General features: G+C 61.3%; 2 protein-coding genes across 3 annotated transcripts in view; both read right to left on the bottom strand.

Annotated features, from left to right (window-relative positions):
* Positions 1-256, bottom strand: part of ANKRD13D (ankyrin repeat domain 13D) — a 9333-nt gene extending 9077 nt beyond the window's left edge. The window contains exon 1 of the mRNA XM_017828581.1: positions 16-256. Coding sequence (XP_017684070.1) covers positions 16-256 — 241 coding nt within the window. The remainder of the gene's footprint in view (positions 1-15) is intronic.
* An 844-nt stretch (positions 257-1100) lies between these two features.
* Positions 1101-9427, bottom strand: GRK2 (G protein-coupled receptor kinase 2). 2 transcript variants are annotated; one of them, XM_017828595.1, is made up of 21 exons: positions 9285-9427; positions 8095-8171; positions 7428-7501; positions 7070-7171; positions 6768-6842; positions 6252-6313; positions 5908-5959; positions 5655-5746; positions 5296-5395; positions 5126-5204; positions 4920-5050; positions 4442-4536; positions 4257-4364; positions 4114-4180; positions 3728-3828; positions 3570-3636; positions 3381-3476; positions 3141-3303; positions 2925-3061; positions 2692-2802; positions 1101-1966 (listed from the first exon to the last, which is right to left on the bottom strand). In XM_017828595.1, exons 1-21 carry the CDS (start codon positions 9395-9397, stop codon positions 1805-1807), a joined length of 2064 nt encoding a protein of 687 aa, XP_017684084.1. In that variant the 5' UTR covers positions 9398-9427; the 3' UTR covers positions 1101-1804. The 2 variants fall into 2 exon arrangements, with proteins under 2 accessions (XP_017684084.1, XP_017684081.1); XM_017828592.1 differs by having other exon boundaries at positions 1738-1966; positions 2692-2805.
* Positions 9428-12340: the final 2913 nt, after the last annotated feature.

Here is a 12340-nt window from a genome sequence, read left to right as displayed (position 1 = left end):
CATCCAGAACGGCACCGGCGATGGCACAGGGCACCGGGAACAGCGTCGGCACTCGGAACGGCACCGAGCACGGAGGGACAGCGGACCCCAGCTCATCCTCGTCCCGGGGCTCCCTGACCTCTTCTAAAAATGTCATGACATCAAGTCCCACAGTGGGTACACAGTGCTCAGGACCACTGTGCACCCGGCACTGGGCATATCCCATCCCATCCTCATCCTCATTCCGGGGCTGCCTGACCGCTTCTAAAAATGTCATGACATCAGTCCCACAGTGGGTACACAGTGCTCAGGACCACTGTGCACCCGGCACTGGGCATATCCCATCCCATCCTCATCCTCATTCCGGGGCTGCCTGACCGCTTTTATGTCATGACATCAGTCCCACAGTGGGTACACAGTACTCAGGACCACTGTGCACCCAGTACTGGGCATATCTCATCCCATCCCATCCCATCCTCATCCTGGGGCTCCCTGACCCCCTTTTATGTCATCACATCAGCTCTGTAGTGGGTACCTGGTGCTCTGGACCACCGTGCACTCAGACCCAGATTTACCCCATTTACCCCATCTCATCCCATCCCACCCTGACCAATCCTCCTCCTCAACCGGGGGCTCTCTGACCCCTTTTATGCGGTGACATCAGTCCTGCAGTGGGTACACAGTGCTCAGGACCACCGTGCACCAGGCTCTGGGCTTACCCCATCCCATCCCATCCCCAGGAATGCTGGAGCACCGGCCCTGCACGCCCGCCGCGCCCCGACGCACTGCCCGCAGGCAGGGTGTGGGCAGGAGAGGTGCCACCTGCACCGCCTGGTGACAAGGGGACAGCCAAAGTCACCCCCAGGGACAGCATAGCAAAGGGGAACACAATCCCCAGCACCCCCCGCTGGCCTGGGACCCCCACCCTGCAGGGCTTGGGGACTCCCTGAGATGTCCCCAGAGTGCCATTGTGTCCATGGGGGGACACAGGGGCAGCCCTGTGACAGGGAGGTGACAGGGACACGGTGACACCCTCAGCAGGCACAGTGACCTCTCCACCCCCTGCAGGGAGAAGCCAGGCGGTGTTTTTCTATATTTTTATTATAAAAACTCTTTTTTTTGGCATTCTCACATCTCTGCTCATGAAAATCTCACTCACCCGGTGGCCCCCCCTCTGCCCGGTGCCCCCCATGCCCAGTGCTCCCCCAGCCCCTGGAGCAGAGTGACCGGAGACCAATATTTACAGATGCTGCCAGGAACTGGGGAGGGAGGGGACGCCTGTGCCCACCAGGAGGCTGATTTGGGGGGGCCCCACCTGATCCCTTCTCCCCTGGGAAGGGGGGGTGGCAGTGGGCTGGGGGTGCCCCCCTTGCCCTGGGGGGCGGCAGGAGGGGCAGGGGCAGAGCCGGGGGGTGCAGGGGACCTGTGGCACAGTATTTACAGGGGGTCCCCCTGGCGCGCACACACACACACACACACACACACACACACACACAGGAGGAGTTGGCACCCACGGGACGGACACAGCCACGCGGGGAGGGGGGGACACACCAGTACCCACTGGCCCCCTTTGGCACACGTGGCAGTGGGGAAGCGGGTGGGCAGGGGTGGGGATGGGGGTGCGGGGGCTGCCTTCATCTGAGCCGGAGAGTTCACGGAGGATCAGGGTGGGGACACCAGGGAGAGGTGCCCAATGCCAGCGGCGTCACCGCAGCCATGCCCCTGGGGTGGCACCAGCCCCAAGGGACACGGGAGGACACGCGGGAACCCAACCCAATAAATTAGAGGTGGGGTGGGAAGGGGGGAAGGGGACACCAGGAGGGGGTCAGAGCCCGTTGGGGGAGCGCTGGATGAACGGCACTTTGCTGAGCTCCACCACGGGCGAGCGGGGCTTGTTCTGCATGCGGGGCACCCGCTGCAGCAGCTGCTGTGCCTGGCGCTGCGCGTCCCGCAGCTCCTTCCGCCACTGCACCAGCTCGGGGTCGCTCTGCGGGGCAGGGAACGGGTCAGGAGGGGCTCCCCAAGGGGACAGAGCGGCCAGGAAATGCCCAGGGCAGGGAACAGGTCAGAACAGGCTCCCCAGGATGCCAGGGCAGAGGACAGGTTAGCCAAGGACTCCCCAGGCAGCATACAGGGTGGTGGGCTCCCCAGGGTGCCAGGGAAGGGTACAGAGTGGTTGGGTGCTCCCCAGGGCAGGTCACGAGGTGTCAGGGCAGGGGACTGGTGGTTTGGGGTTCGCTGAGGCACCAGAGCAAGATTTGGTTTGTCACGGTCTCCCCAGGGTGCCAGGGCTCCTGGTTTGGGGCTCCCTGGGGTGCCAGGGCAAGGTACAGGGTAGTTTGGGTCTCCCTGGGTTCTGGAGCTGCCCCAAGCTTTTAGTATTCATGCCCTGTCACGGCTTGAAGGACTAAATGTGCAGGGCTAGTGGCCAGCAAGAGGTGGCCAGCAGCTGGCAGGAGATGGTTAGTGCCCAGCAGAGGATGGCTAGAGACAATCTGGAGGTGGCTAGTACCTAGCAGAGGGGGTGGCTAGCAGATAGCAGGAGTTGGCCAGCACCCAGCAAGGTTTGGTTAGTGCCCAGCGGGAGCAAGTGGCACTCGGGGAAGACAACCAGTGAGGGGGCAGAGGGTGGCCAGCACCCAGCAGAGATGCCAGTGGCCTAAGAGGCTGGCTAGCCCTAGGGGTGACCCAGGGGGAGGGGGGCACACTCACATCACACTGCAGCACAAACTGCTTGCCCCCGCGGATGCGGAGCAGGATGCACTTCCGCTCCTTCACCTGCGTCTCCTCCACCGAGTCGATCTCCTCCATGGTGAGCAGGGACTGCTGGGGGGACAGGCTCAGCCCGGCCCCTGGCCCCCCACGCACCCCAAACCCCTCACAGTGCACCCCCTGTGCCCGGCACACCCTGGCACCCACCCAGTGCCGTGCTGTGCCTGCCTTACCGGCGACTCGCCCTCCCCACGCCACTCGAGGCGGTTGGGAAAGAGGTAGAAGTAGCGGCGCTGCCACTGTGTCAGGAAGGGGTTGCCCAGCTTGGCCATGTACCCGTGCATGATGCAGTCCTTGCCCATGGCGTACTCTGTGCCCGGGAGAGGCGGGGTCAGCCCCGGATGCATCCCAAGGGGGCTGTCAGGGTGGGGGTCCCCAGCCCCACTCACCCTCCTCGTGGCCCAGCTGCTTGTTCTTGGCCTTCTTGCGGGCCTCCAGCTTGTCAGTGTCGGCGTTGACGGCGTTGAAGACAGTCTCGGTCACCTCCTGCTGCCAGCGCTCCGAGATGGTGAGCGGGAAGTTGCGGTACAGCTCCTGGTCGCTCTCCAGCAGCTGGGCAGGGCGGGATGCCGGGGTGAGGGGCTGCTGGGCACCCCACGCCCCCACGCTCAGCCCCTGCGTCCCAGTACCTTGATGCCCTTGGTGTCCTCCTCGTCGAAGGAGCCGATGTCGAAGGCGTCGGCCGCGTTCACCTCGCCACGGGGCGGGATGAGGGGCGGCGGGTACTGCGGGTCAGAGGGGGGTCAGAACAGGGGGTCAGAGGGGTGGCTGCCTGTGTCCGTGTCCCTGTCCCCAACCATGGGTGTAGTGCCCCTCACCTTCTGCAGGAAAACCATCTGCCAGTCCAGGCCCTTGAAGAAGGGCTCCTCCTTCACCTCCTGAGCCCTGGGGAGGGAGGAGGGCGGGTGAGCTGTGCTCTCAGGGCAGTGCAGCAGCACACCCTCCCCGGTACCCCAGGGGTTTTGGGGGCACTCACCCACGCCCCATGCAGCCCAGGCGCCGGTTGACATCCCGCTGCAGCAGCCCCTCAAGCAGGGAGCGCAGCTCTGGGGAGAAGGAGTCCGGCAGCTCCACAGCCTGTGGGAGATTCCATGAACACGCTGGCACCAAGGGACATGCGTACACAGGGCTAGGGATGCACACAGATGTGCACAGGATGCACGCAGATGGGCACGAACATGCACTCTGGGCATGGCTCAGCGTGAAGGACCAGCTGTCCCTGACCCCTCACACCCCCAGTGAGCCCCCCAGGCCGCCACCAGCACATGGTGGGGGGCACAACAGCCCAGGGGTGCTCATGCCCTGCCCTCACATCAGCACCCACCGGCACACACACACACACACAGGGGTGCCCCCACTCACCATGGTGAGGGTCATCCGGTCAATCTCATGCTTGTCCTTTGTCTTATGCTGCCGAAATGGGCTGTGCCTGTGGCGTCAAGGGGAAAGGGGGGTCAGTGGTGCTCACCCGTGCCCACCTGCGCCCACCCAAGCCCAACACTCACCCCCGGAGCAGTTTGAAGAGCATACAGCCCAGGGAGAACCAGTCGGCACTGCTGTCGTACGCCACCCCCTTCTGCAGCACCTCCGGTGCCATGTACCCGTGGGTGCCCCTGGGGAGGGGGCACAGGGGGGTCAGGGGCCGCCCTGGGCGGGTGGGCAGGGCGGGCAGGGGTGTGGGCACACTCACACGCTGGCGTGGGGCTTCTTCTTAGAGAAGTCGCAGGCCAGGCCCAGGTCGGAGATGCGGACGTGCCCAAACTCGTCCAGGAGGATGTTTGCTGGCTGCCAAGACATGGCATTCCCCCTGAGCCCAAGGACAGCCCATGGGCACAGCTGGGGAGCTCTGTGGGATTTGGGGTGTCCACAGGACTGAGGTGGGACTGGGAAGTGCTGATGGGGTCAGCGAGTACCCGCCCCGAGGTCTCAGAGTCTGCGATGGATCTTAGGGGGTTCCTGCAGTGTCAGGGGTGCCCAAGGGACGTGAGGGTGCCCTCTGGATTTGGGGAGTGCCCACAGGGTCTGAGGGCTCCTGCAGGGTGGCTGTGACACCTGTGACTGCCCATGGAGTCCTAAGGGAGGTTTCTAAAGGCCCGAGGATGCCAACAGGGCATCCTGTGGGGTCTGAGGGTGCCCACAGGGGTGTGGGTGCCTGTGGGGACGGTCACCTTGAGGTCACGGTACACGACGAAACGGCTGTGCATGTGCTCCAGGCCCAGGATGATCTCAGCCGCATAGAACCTCATCTCCGCCTCCGAGAAGACGCCGTGCTGGGACAGGTGATAGTGCAGGTCCCCCCCTGTGACCACAGGGACCAGCTGTCACCCTGGCACTGCCCCCTGAGCCACGGGGTCCCTCGGGACCGGGGTCTCACCGTTCATGAGGTCGAGGATGAAGCTGAGCTTGTCGGGCGTATGGAAGGCGTATGACATGCACACGATGAACGGGCAGTCCTGGCAGAAGACACGGGGGGGTCACCCTTCCTGTCCCTGTCCCCTGCCACAGCCCACCAGCAGGGTGCCAGCCCTGCCCGTATGCCCTCACCCCGGTGCTGACGAGGGACAGCATGATGCGCTCGTTGAGGGCCAGCGTCTCGCCCTGCTTCATCTTGATGCGCTTCTTGTCCAAGCACTTCATGGCATACCTGGGGGCACGGAGTCCCTGCAGCCACTGTGTCCCCACAGCCATACCATTGTGTCCCTCCAGTGCCACCACCCACGGCCACATCCCCACCTCCACCTCCCACCCACGGTCCTGATGTCCCTGTAGCCATGACAATATTTCCACAACATCCTGACACGTGTCATCATGGCAACACCCCTGCAGGTGCCCTCGGGACCACCAGCAGCCCCAAATCACAGGTGGATCCCTCTGTCCCCCCCACATGGAGCATCCCCTGTTACATTTTGCCCGTGTCCGCTTTCCGGCAGCCGTAGACCTCCCCGAAACCGCCACGGCCGATGATTCGGTGAACACTGAAGTCGTTCATGGTGAGCTGGAGGGGGTGACAGGGAGGCACAGGTGAGCCTGGACACCTGGGTCCATGGTGGTGGGGGGATCCACCCCCTGCCTCAGTTTCCCCAGGGGAGGAACACAGAGGCTCCCCGTGTCCCCCTCCCTGGAGGTGCATCCTGGGGTGCAGGGATTCCTGCTCACATGGATGTTCAGCTCCACATTCTTCCACTGGCAGAACCGCGTGAACTTGTCACTGCAAGGAGGAACAGAGAGGGCAAGAGTGGAGACCCTGGAGAAACACCCCCCGCCAAGAACCCTCGGATTTGTCTGGATACAGGTAGCACCCCCTGGGACCCTTGTCTGGGAACAGAGACCCCAGGACAGATCTGGGGATGAGAAGTGTCCCCTGAGTCCTCAGTGTAGTGACAGATACCCCTGGAGCTCTATCTAAGAAGGGACCCCCTGGTCCCAGTCTGGGCTGGGAGACCCAGGTCTCCAGGGGGATGGGACACCCTGATCCATGTGGTACTTTCCCCCCAGCTCACCTCTCGATGAATTTCTGGAAGATGCCCCCTCGCAGGTTCTGGCAGATCTCCTCAATGTAAGGCTGGAGGGGACACAGAGCTCAGCATGGTGTCCCCAGGGATACCCACGTCACCCATCCCCCACCATTACGTGAGGTCTCTCCATCCCTGGGATTTCACAACCCCCACTGCCACTTCCAGGTCCCCAGGGATGCTTCTGCCACTCAGGGTCACCTGAATCTCTGGGGACCACAACATCACCAGCTCTGGGGACTCCAGTGTCACCCTAGGGTGACATCCCTGCTACCTCCACCTCCCAATCCCCTGATGACCACCCCATGGGGACCATCAGCAATCTCCCCTCACTCCCACCATGCTGGGGACCCTCACACCATCCCTTGGGCTCCCCATACTTTCTGAGAACCCTCCCTCCCCCACAGCTCCAGGGACTCCTGTCATCCCCAGCCCCCTTTAAGGATTAACTCCCCGAGTACCACAGGTGACAGGGACTCCCTCTCTGTCCTGGGTGATGCCCACCTGGAAGAGATCTGGGGGCACCTGCTTCTTGCTCAGACGGCTCTGGACATGCTCCGTGGCACTCTTGGAGAAGGGCTGTGAGGTGAGATGGGATTGTGTCACCCTGGATAGAAGGGACAGGGACACAGGGGCCAGGCAGGGGAAAACCCATGGAGGGGGTCTGTGTCTGGGTTTATGGCTCCCAGGATAGAGCCTGTGGAGGATTCGGAGCTCCCTCTGAAGACACTGGGTACCAGGCCCCTGTGGGCACACTGGGGACACCCCTCCCACCCCGGTGCCTCACCCCACGGCACGGCACTCACGTGGGAGCAGGCCAGCAGCTCCTTCATGATGTAATGGTCGAAGATGTGGCGACTCTGGGCAGCTCGTTCCTCCTCCGAGTCCAGCTTCTCGTACTTCTTGATCTGGAGAGGGCACAGCTCCCGTGGCACAGGGGCACACAGGACCTGGGACACTGGGAACTGTGGCCCCAGCCCTTCCGCGTGCCACATCCCATGGGCACACAATGGTTATCCCATCCTCTGTGTCCCCTAAGCAGCACCTCCCGGCTCCCTGGACACTGTCACCTTGGGTCACCACGTCTGTGGGCCTGTAGGTACCAAACCCTAACCCACCCCTCCTTGTGAACACAGGGCTGTCAGGGGGGTGCCCCCATCTCACCTCCTCATAAAACTCCATCAGGGGCTTGGCCTCCTCGGCCTGGTTGAAGGCAAAGTCCCGGAAAAGCAGGTAGCCTGGCAGGGACAGAGCCACAGCATGAGAGATGCCAGCCCCACGGCCCACATCAAAGGACACAGGGACCATCCCCTGGGCCTGCCTGGCCCTGCTACCACCCCCATGCCAGGCTTGGAGAAGGGGAAATGCCAAGTACGGACTGGTGAGGATTTGGCAGGGTGACACGGGGGACAAGACTGGCACAGAACAGTGCTTTGGAGCACCGTGGGGCAGGGCAGGGGGGCAGTGAGGGGGCTGATGTGGAGGGGGACACCGTGTCAGGGGCATGGGCAGGCACCACGGGCAGGCTGCTGTGGGGAGGACGTGCCCGGAAACCGCCGGAGCCGGCAGGAGGAAGTGAGAGGCGCTTCCTGCCCAGGACGGTTAAGGCTGGCGTGGGGGGAAGTGACAGGGCGGGGGATATGGGGTGGGGAACGTGGCGCAGCCCCCTGGCACCCATGTCCAGCCGGGCCCCACAGCCCCCCTGCTACCTCCAGGGGGCAGGGGAATGGTCGTGGCCACTACTACTGCCGTGGTGGCCACCAGCCCACCCTTGAGGGTGCTCCCCCAAGTACCACCGTGTCCCCCACAGCCCCCCGTGCCCCCAGCTCACCGATCTTCTGCGTGAAGATCTTGTCAAAGGTCACCTCTCCCCGGTCCTCCAGGTACTTCTGCATGACGCTGCGGATGCTGGGGAGACACCAGAGGGACTCAGTGCCCCCGTGCCCCCTGAAAGACCCCTGCTCCCAACACACTCCCGTGCCCACCATACTCCTCCTCTCCCACTCCTCCCGTGTCCCCCAAGCCCCGGTGGCACACGTATCCTCCCGTGTTGTGTGTCCCCACCCAAGTGTGACAAGTTGCTGGGCCCCTGTAAGGATCACAGGGTGTCCCATGCACTGGGGGTCCAAGGGAGGCTGGGGAGGAGGGTATCCCCAGAAAGCATCCTGGGTGCCTGGAAGTGAAGGCACAGGAGGGCACCGGGGTCTGGAAGGGGGAGTGGGGACCCTGACCATATGTGTGCACCTGGGCACAGGTGTGTGTGTGTGTAAACATGAGCGTGCACGGCAGCAGGAGAGCAGGGGAGTGACGTGGAGGGGACAGAGGCGGTGTATACACATGACTCTATGTCCATGTCCCTGTGTCTCTCTGTTTGTGCCTGTCTGTTGGGCAGGTTGACTGTGTCATCCATGTCTGTGTGTCCATGTGACAGCCAGGATGTGTGTGTGCCCATGTCTGGGTGTCCACATCTGTCTGTCCGTGCGTCAGGAAGGATTTGTGTGTGTGCCCATGTCTGCATGTCTGTGTGTATGTCAGGCAGGATATGTGTGTGCCCATGTCCGTGTGCCTGTGTCCGTGTGCCTGTCTGTATGCCAAGCAGGATGTGTCCATGTCTGTGTGTCCGTGTGTGTCCATGACCATGTCTGTGTGTCCCTGTCCACGTCTGTGTGTCAGTGTGTGCGTGTCCACGTCCGTGTGCCCATATCCTTGTCCGTGTGTCTGTGTCCACGTCCGTGTGTCCACGTCCGTGTGTCCGTGTGCCCGTGTGTCCCTGCCCGTGTCTGTCCGTGTGTCCGTGTGCCTGTGCCGGGGCAGGACGCGGTGCCGGAGCGCAGCCCGGGCAGGTGTTCCCGGCCGGTGCCGCGCACACACGTGTGCGGGAGTGTCTGTGACACGCGGGTGTGAGCGAGCGGCGCCGGGAGTGGCGCGGGACGGGATGCGCGGGGGCCGCGGGGGGGTCTCGGGGCTGAGAGTGGACGGACGGACGGACGGACCCCCGGAGTGGCAGCGCCGGGGCCTCACCTGGGCTCGGGCAGGACGATCCTCTTGCTGGCGCGGGCGGCGGGCGCGGCGCGGCTCTTCTCCATGGCCATCAGGTAACTCACGTCCGCCAGCACCGCCTCCAGGTCCGCCATCGTCCCGCGCCGCGGACCCGCCGCCGCCGCCCCGGCCCGACCCGCCGGCCCCGGAACCGGAACCGCGCCCGGAAGCGGAACGGGGCCGGGCCGGGGGAGCCGGGCGGGGGCGCGGGGAGCGGCCGGGCCGGGCTCGGCGGCGCCGGGACACGGGACGCGCGGGGCCGGGAGCGCCAGGAGCGCCCGCAGCGGGAACGCGGCGCGGCCGCACCGGGAACGGCGGGCGGGGCCTGCGCCGCCGCCCCGCCCAGCCAGGGGGGGCCGCGACACCGACGGCAGCGGGGGGTGACACCGGGGGTGACAGTGGGGGTGTCTGCGACATTATGTGTGTGTGACACCGGCTGTGACACCGGTGTGTGACAGTGAGAGCGTGACATTATGTGTGTGTGACACCGGCTGTGACACCGGTGTGTGACAGTGAGAGTGTGACATTATGTGTGTGTGACACCGGCTGTGACACTGTGTGTGACAGTGAGAGTGTGACATTATGTGTGTGTGACACCGGCTGTGACACTGTGTTTGTGTGAGACACTGTGTGTGTGTGTGACATTATGGGTGTGTGACATTATGTGTGTGTCACACCAGTGTGTGACGCTGGGTGTGGGTGTGTGACACTGGGTGTGACACTGGGTGTGACACTGGGTGTGGGTGTGTAACACTGGGTGTGACACCAGGAACATGTGTGTTACACCAGGTGTGTCTCTGTGGGTGACACTGGGTGGGTGACACTGGGTGTGTCTGACACCAGGGGTATGTGTGACACTGTGTGTGTGTGACACCATGTGAGTGTGACACTGGCTCTGTCTCACTGTGTGTGACACTGGGTGGGTGACACTGGGGGCGGGTGGGTGTGACACTGTGGATATGACACCGTGAATGTGTGACACCATGTGACACTGGCTCTGTCTCCCTGTGTGTGACACTGTGACATCGGCTGTGTCTCACTGTGTGTGAGTGACACTGTGGGTGTGACACCGTGAATGTGTGATACTGTGTATGTGTGACACCATGTGAGTGTGACACCGGCTGTGTCTCACTGTCTGTGACACTGGGTGGGTGACACCATGTGTGTGTGACACTGGCTGGGTGTGTGACAGTGGCTCTGTGTGTGATGCCCTGCATGTGACCAAGCAGGTGTGATGCATGACATCTCATGTGTCACCCCACGTGACACCAGGTGTGACCACACGCCAGTGCATGTGGCACCGTGCAGCACCACATGTGCCATGTGGGTGCACACACCTGACAGCAGGTGTGACCATGTGCATGTGACACCATGTGCAGGCTCCCTGTCCCCAGGGCCAGGAGGGGACACCAGGAGGGGACAAGCGGGGGTGCTATGTGCTCTGATCTGCTCGGTCCTGATGCATCACTCAGGTGACACACAGGGACTGGGGCACAGGGAGGGTGGCGTTGGCCTCGCCACCTGTGGAGGAGGATGTCACCCACGCCACCTGTGGAGGAGGATGTCACCCACGGAAGAGCAAGCCCTGCACCTCGCCATGCAAATGTCACAGCCCAACCGCCAGGGGACGTGGGCTGCAACATCCCTGCAGGCTGGGGGATGCCAAATGTCACCCTGGTGGCCCAGGAATCCGCCAAAAGAGAGCAGAGGGCAAGGACTCACATGGCCCTGCCAGGAGGTGATAGGACACAAGCACAGCTGCCACCACCCACCAGGATAGGGACACAGGGATGGCTGCTACTGCCACCCCAAGAGATGGACAGGGGGGACAGAGGAGGTCCCAGCCTCGTCCCCTCCACTTCCCTCACAGACAAACAATGGGCAGAGCCAACACTCAGGAATTTTAGTTCGTTGGTTTTTTTTTCTTTTACTTTTTTTATTCCAAAAATCCACCCCCAAGAAACAAAATATTTCCCTTGGGAGGCTGGGATCTTCCCTCCCCCCACAACAGCCTTGTGGTAATATGTTATGAGTAAAGATCCTCTCTAAAAATCCCAGAAAAAAAAAAAAAGGAAAAAAAAGAAGGAAAGGCAAACTGAAAATGAACCAAAAGTAACTGCCAAGTAGGTGCCCTCCCTCTGCCCCAGCCAAGAACCCCAACCCCAACTGAGAGAGCGCAAGACTTCGTTTGCTTTTACCCTTAATGCTTACATTTAATTTTAAAGCACAAACATCAGAGATGGACTCTAAATCGCCAACAAAAAAATAGATATTTACAATATTTCTCCAGGGAGGGGAAGGGAGGGAGGGAGGGAGGGAGGGGAGGGGGGGGGGGAAGGGGGTGGAAAGGGGATAAAGGGATAAAGGGGATAAAGGGGATAAAAAGTGAATAAAGGGGATAAAGGGAATAAAAAGGGAATAAAGGGAATAAAGAAAAAAGGGGATAAAAAGAGAATAAAAGAAATAAATGGCAATAAAAAGAATAAAAGGGAATAAAAGGAAAAAAAAGGGAATAAAAGGAATAAAAAGGGAAGAATGGGAATAAAGGGAATAAAAGGGGTGGTTTTGGGGTATTTCTGGGGTATTTTTGGGGTATTTTTGGGCTGTTTTTTGGGTTATTTTGGGGGTATTTTTGGGGTGTTTTTTGGGGGTATTTTCGGGGTATTTTTGGCCTGGTTTTCGGGGTATTTTTGGGGTATTTTGGGGGTATTTTTGGGCTGTGTTTTGGGGTGGTTTTGGGGTATTTTTGGGCTGGTTTTGGGGTATTTTCAGGGTATTTTTTGGGTGTTTTGGGGTGTTTTGCCCACCTCTCACCTCCCTGTACAGGTGGATGCCGGGGTGAGGATGATTTTGGGGCTGTTTTTTGGGGGTATTTTTGGGGTGTTTTGGGGGTATTTTTTGGGTGGTTTTGGGGTATTTTTGAGCTGTTTTTTGGGGTATTTTTGCGGTATTTTTGGGGTATTTTTGGGGTGTTTTTGGGGGTATTTTTGGGGTGTTTTTGGGGTATTTTTGAGCTGTTTTTTGGGGTATTTTTGCGG

The sequence above is a fragment of the Lepidothrix coronata genome, unplaced genomic scaffold, assembly GCF_001604755.1.
Source record: "Lepidothrix coronata isolate B3197 unplaced genomic scaffold, Lepidothrix_coronata-1.0 Scaffold150, whole genome shotgun sequence".
Classification (NCBI taxonomy): Eukaryota; Metazoa; Chordata; class Aves; order Passeriformes; family Pipridae; genus Lepidothrix; species Lepidothrix coronata.
The sequence above is the reverse complement of the archived record's forward strand: the minus strand, read 5'-3'. Positions and strand labels throughout refer to the sequence as shown.

What these genes read in the sequence shown, in the direction of transcription:
- GRK2 (XM_017828592.1), bottom strand. Translation starts at nt 9,397, where the DNA reads ATGGCGGACCTGGAGGCGGTGCTGGCGGACGTGAGTTACCTGATGGCC. An exon ending in ATGTGGAGCTGAACATCCAT is followed by an intron (nt 5,747 to 5,907) that starts GTGAGCAGGAAT and finishes CACCCCCTCCAG; the next exon opens with CTCACCATGAACGACTTCAG. An exon ending in AAGAAGCCCCACGCCAGCGT is followed by an intron (nt 4,365 to 4,441) that starts GTGAGTGTGCCC and finishes CCCCCTCCCCAG; the next exon opens with GGGCACCCACGGGTACATGG.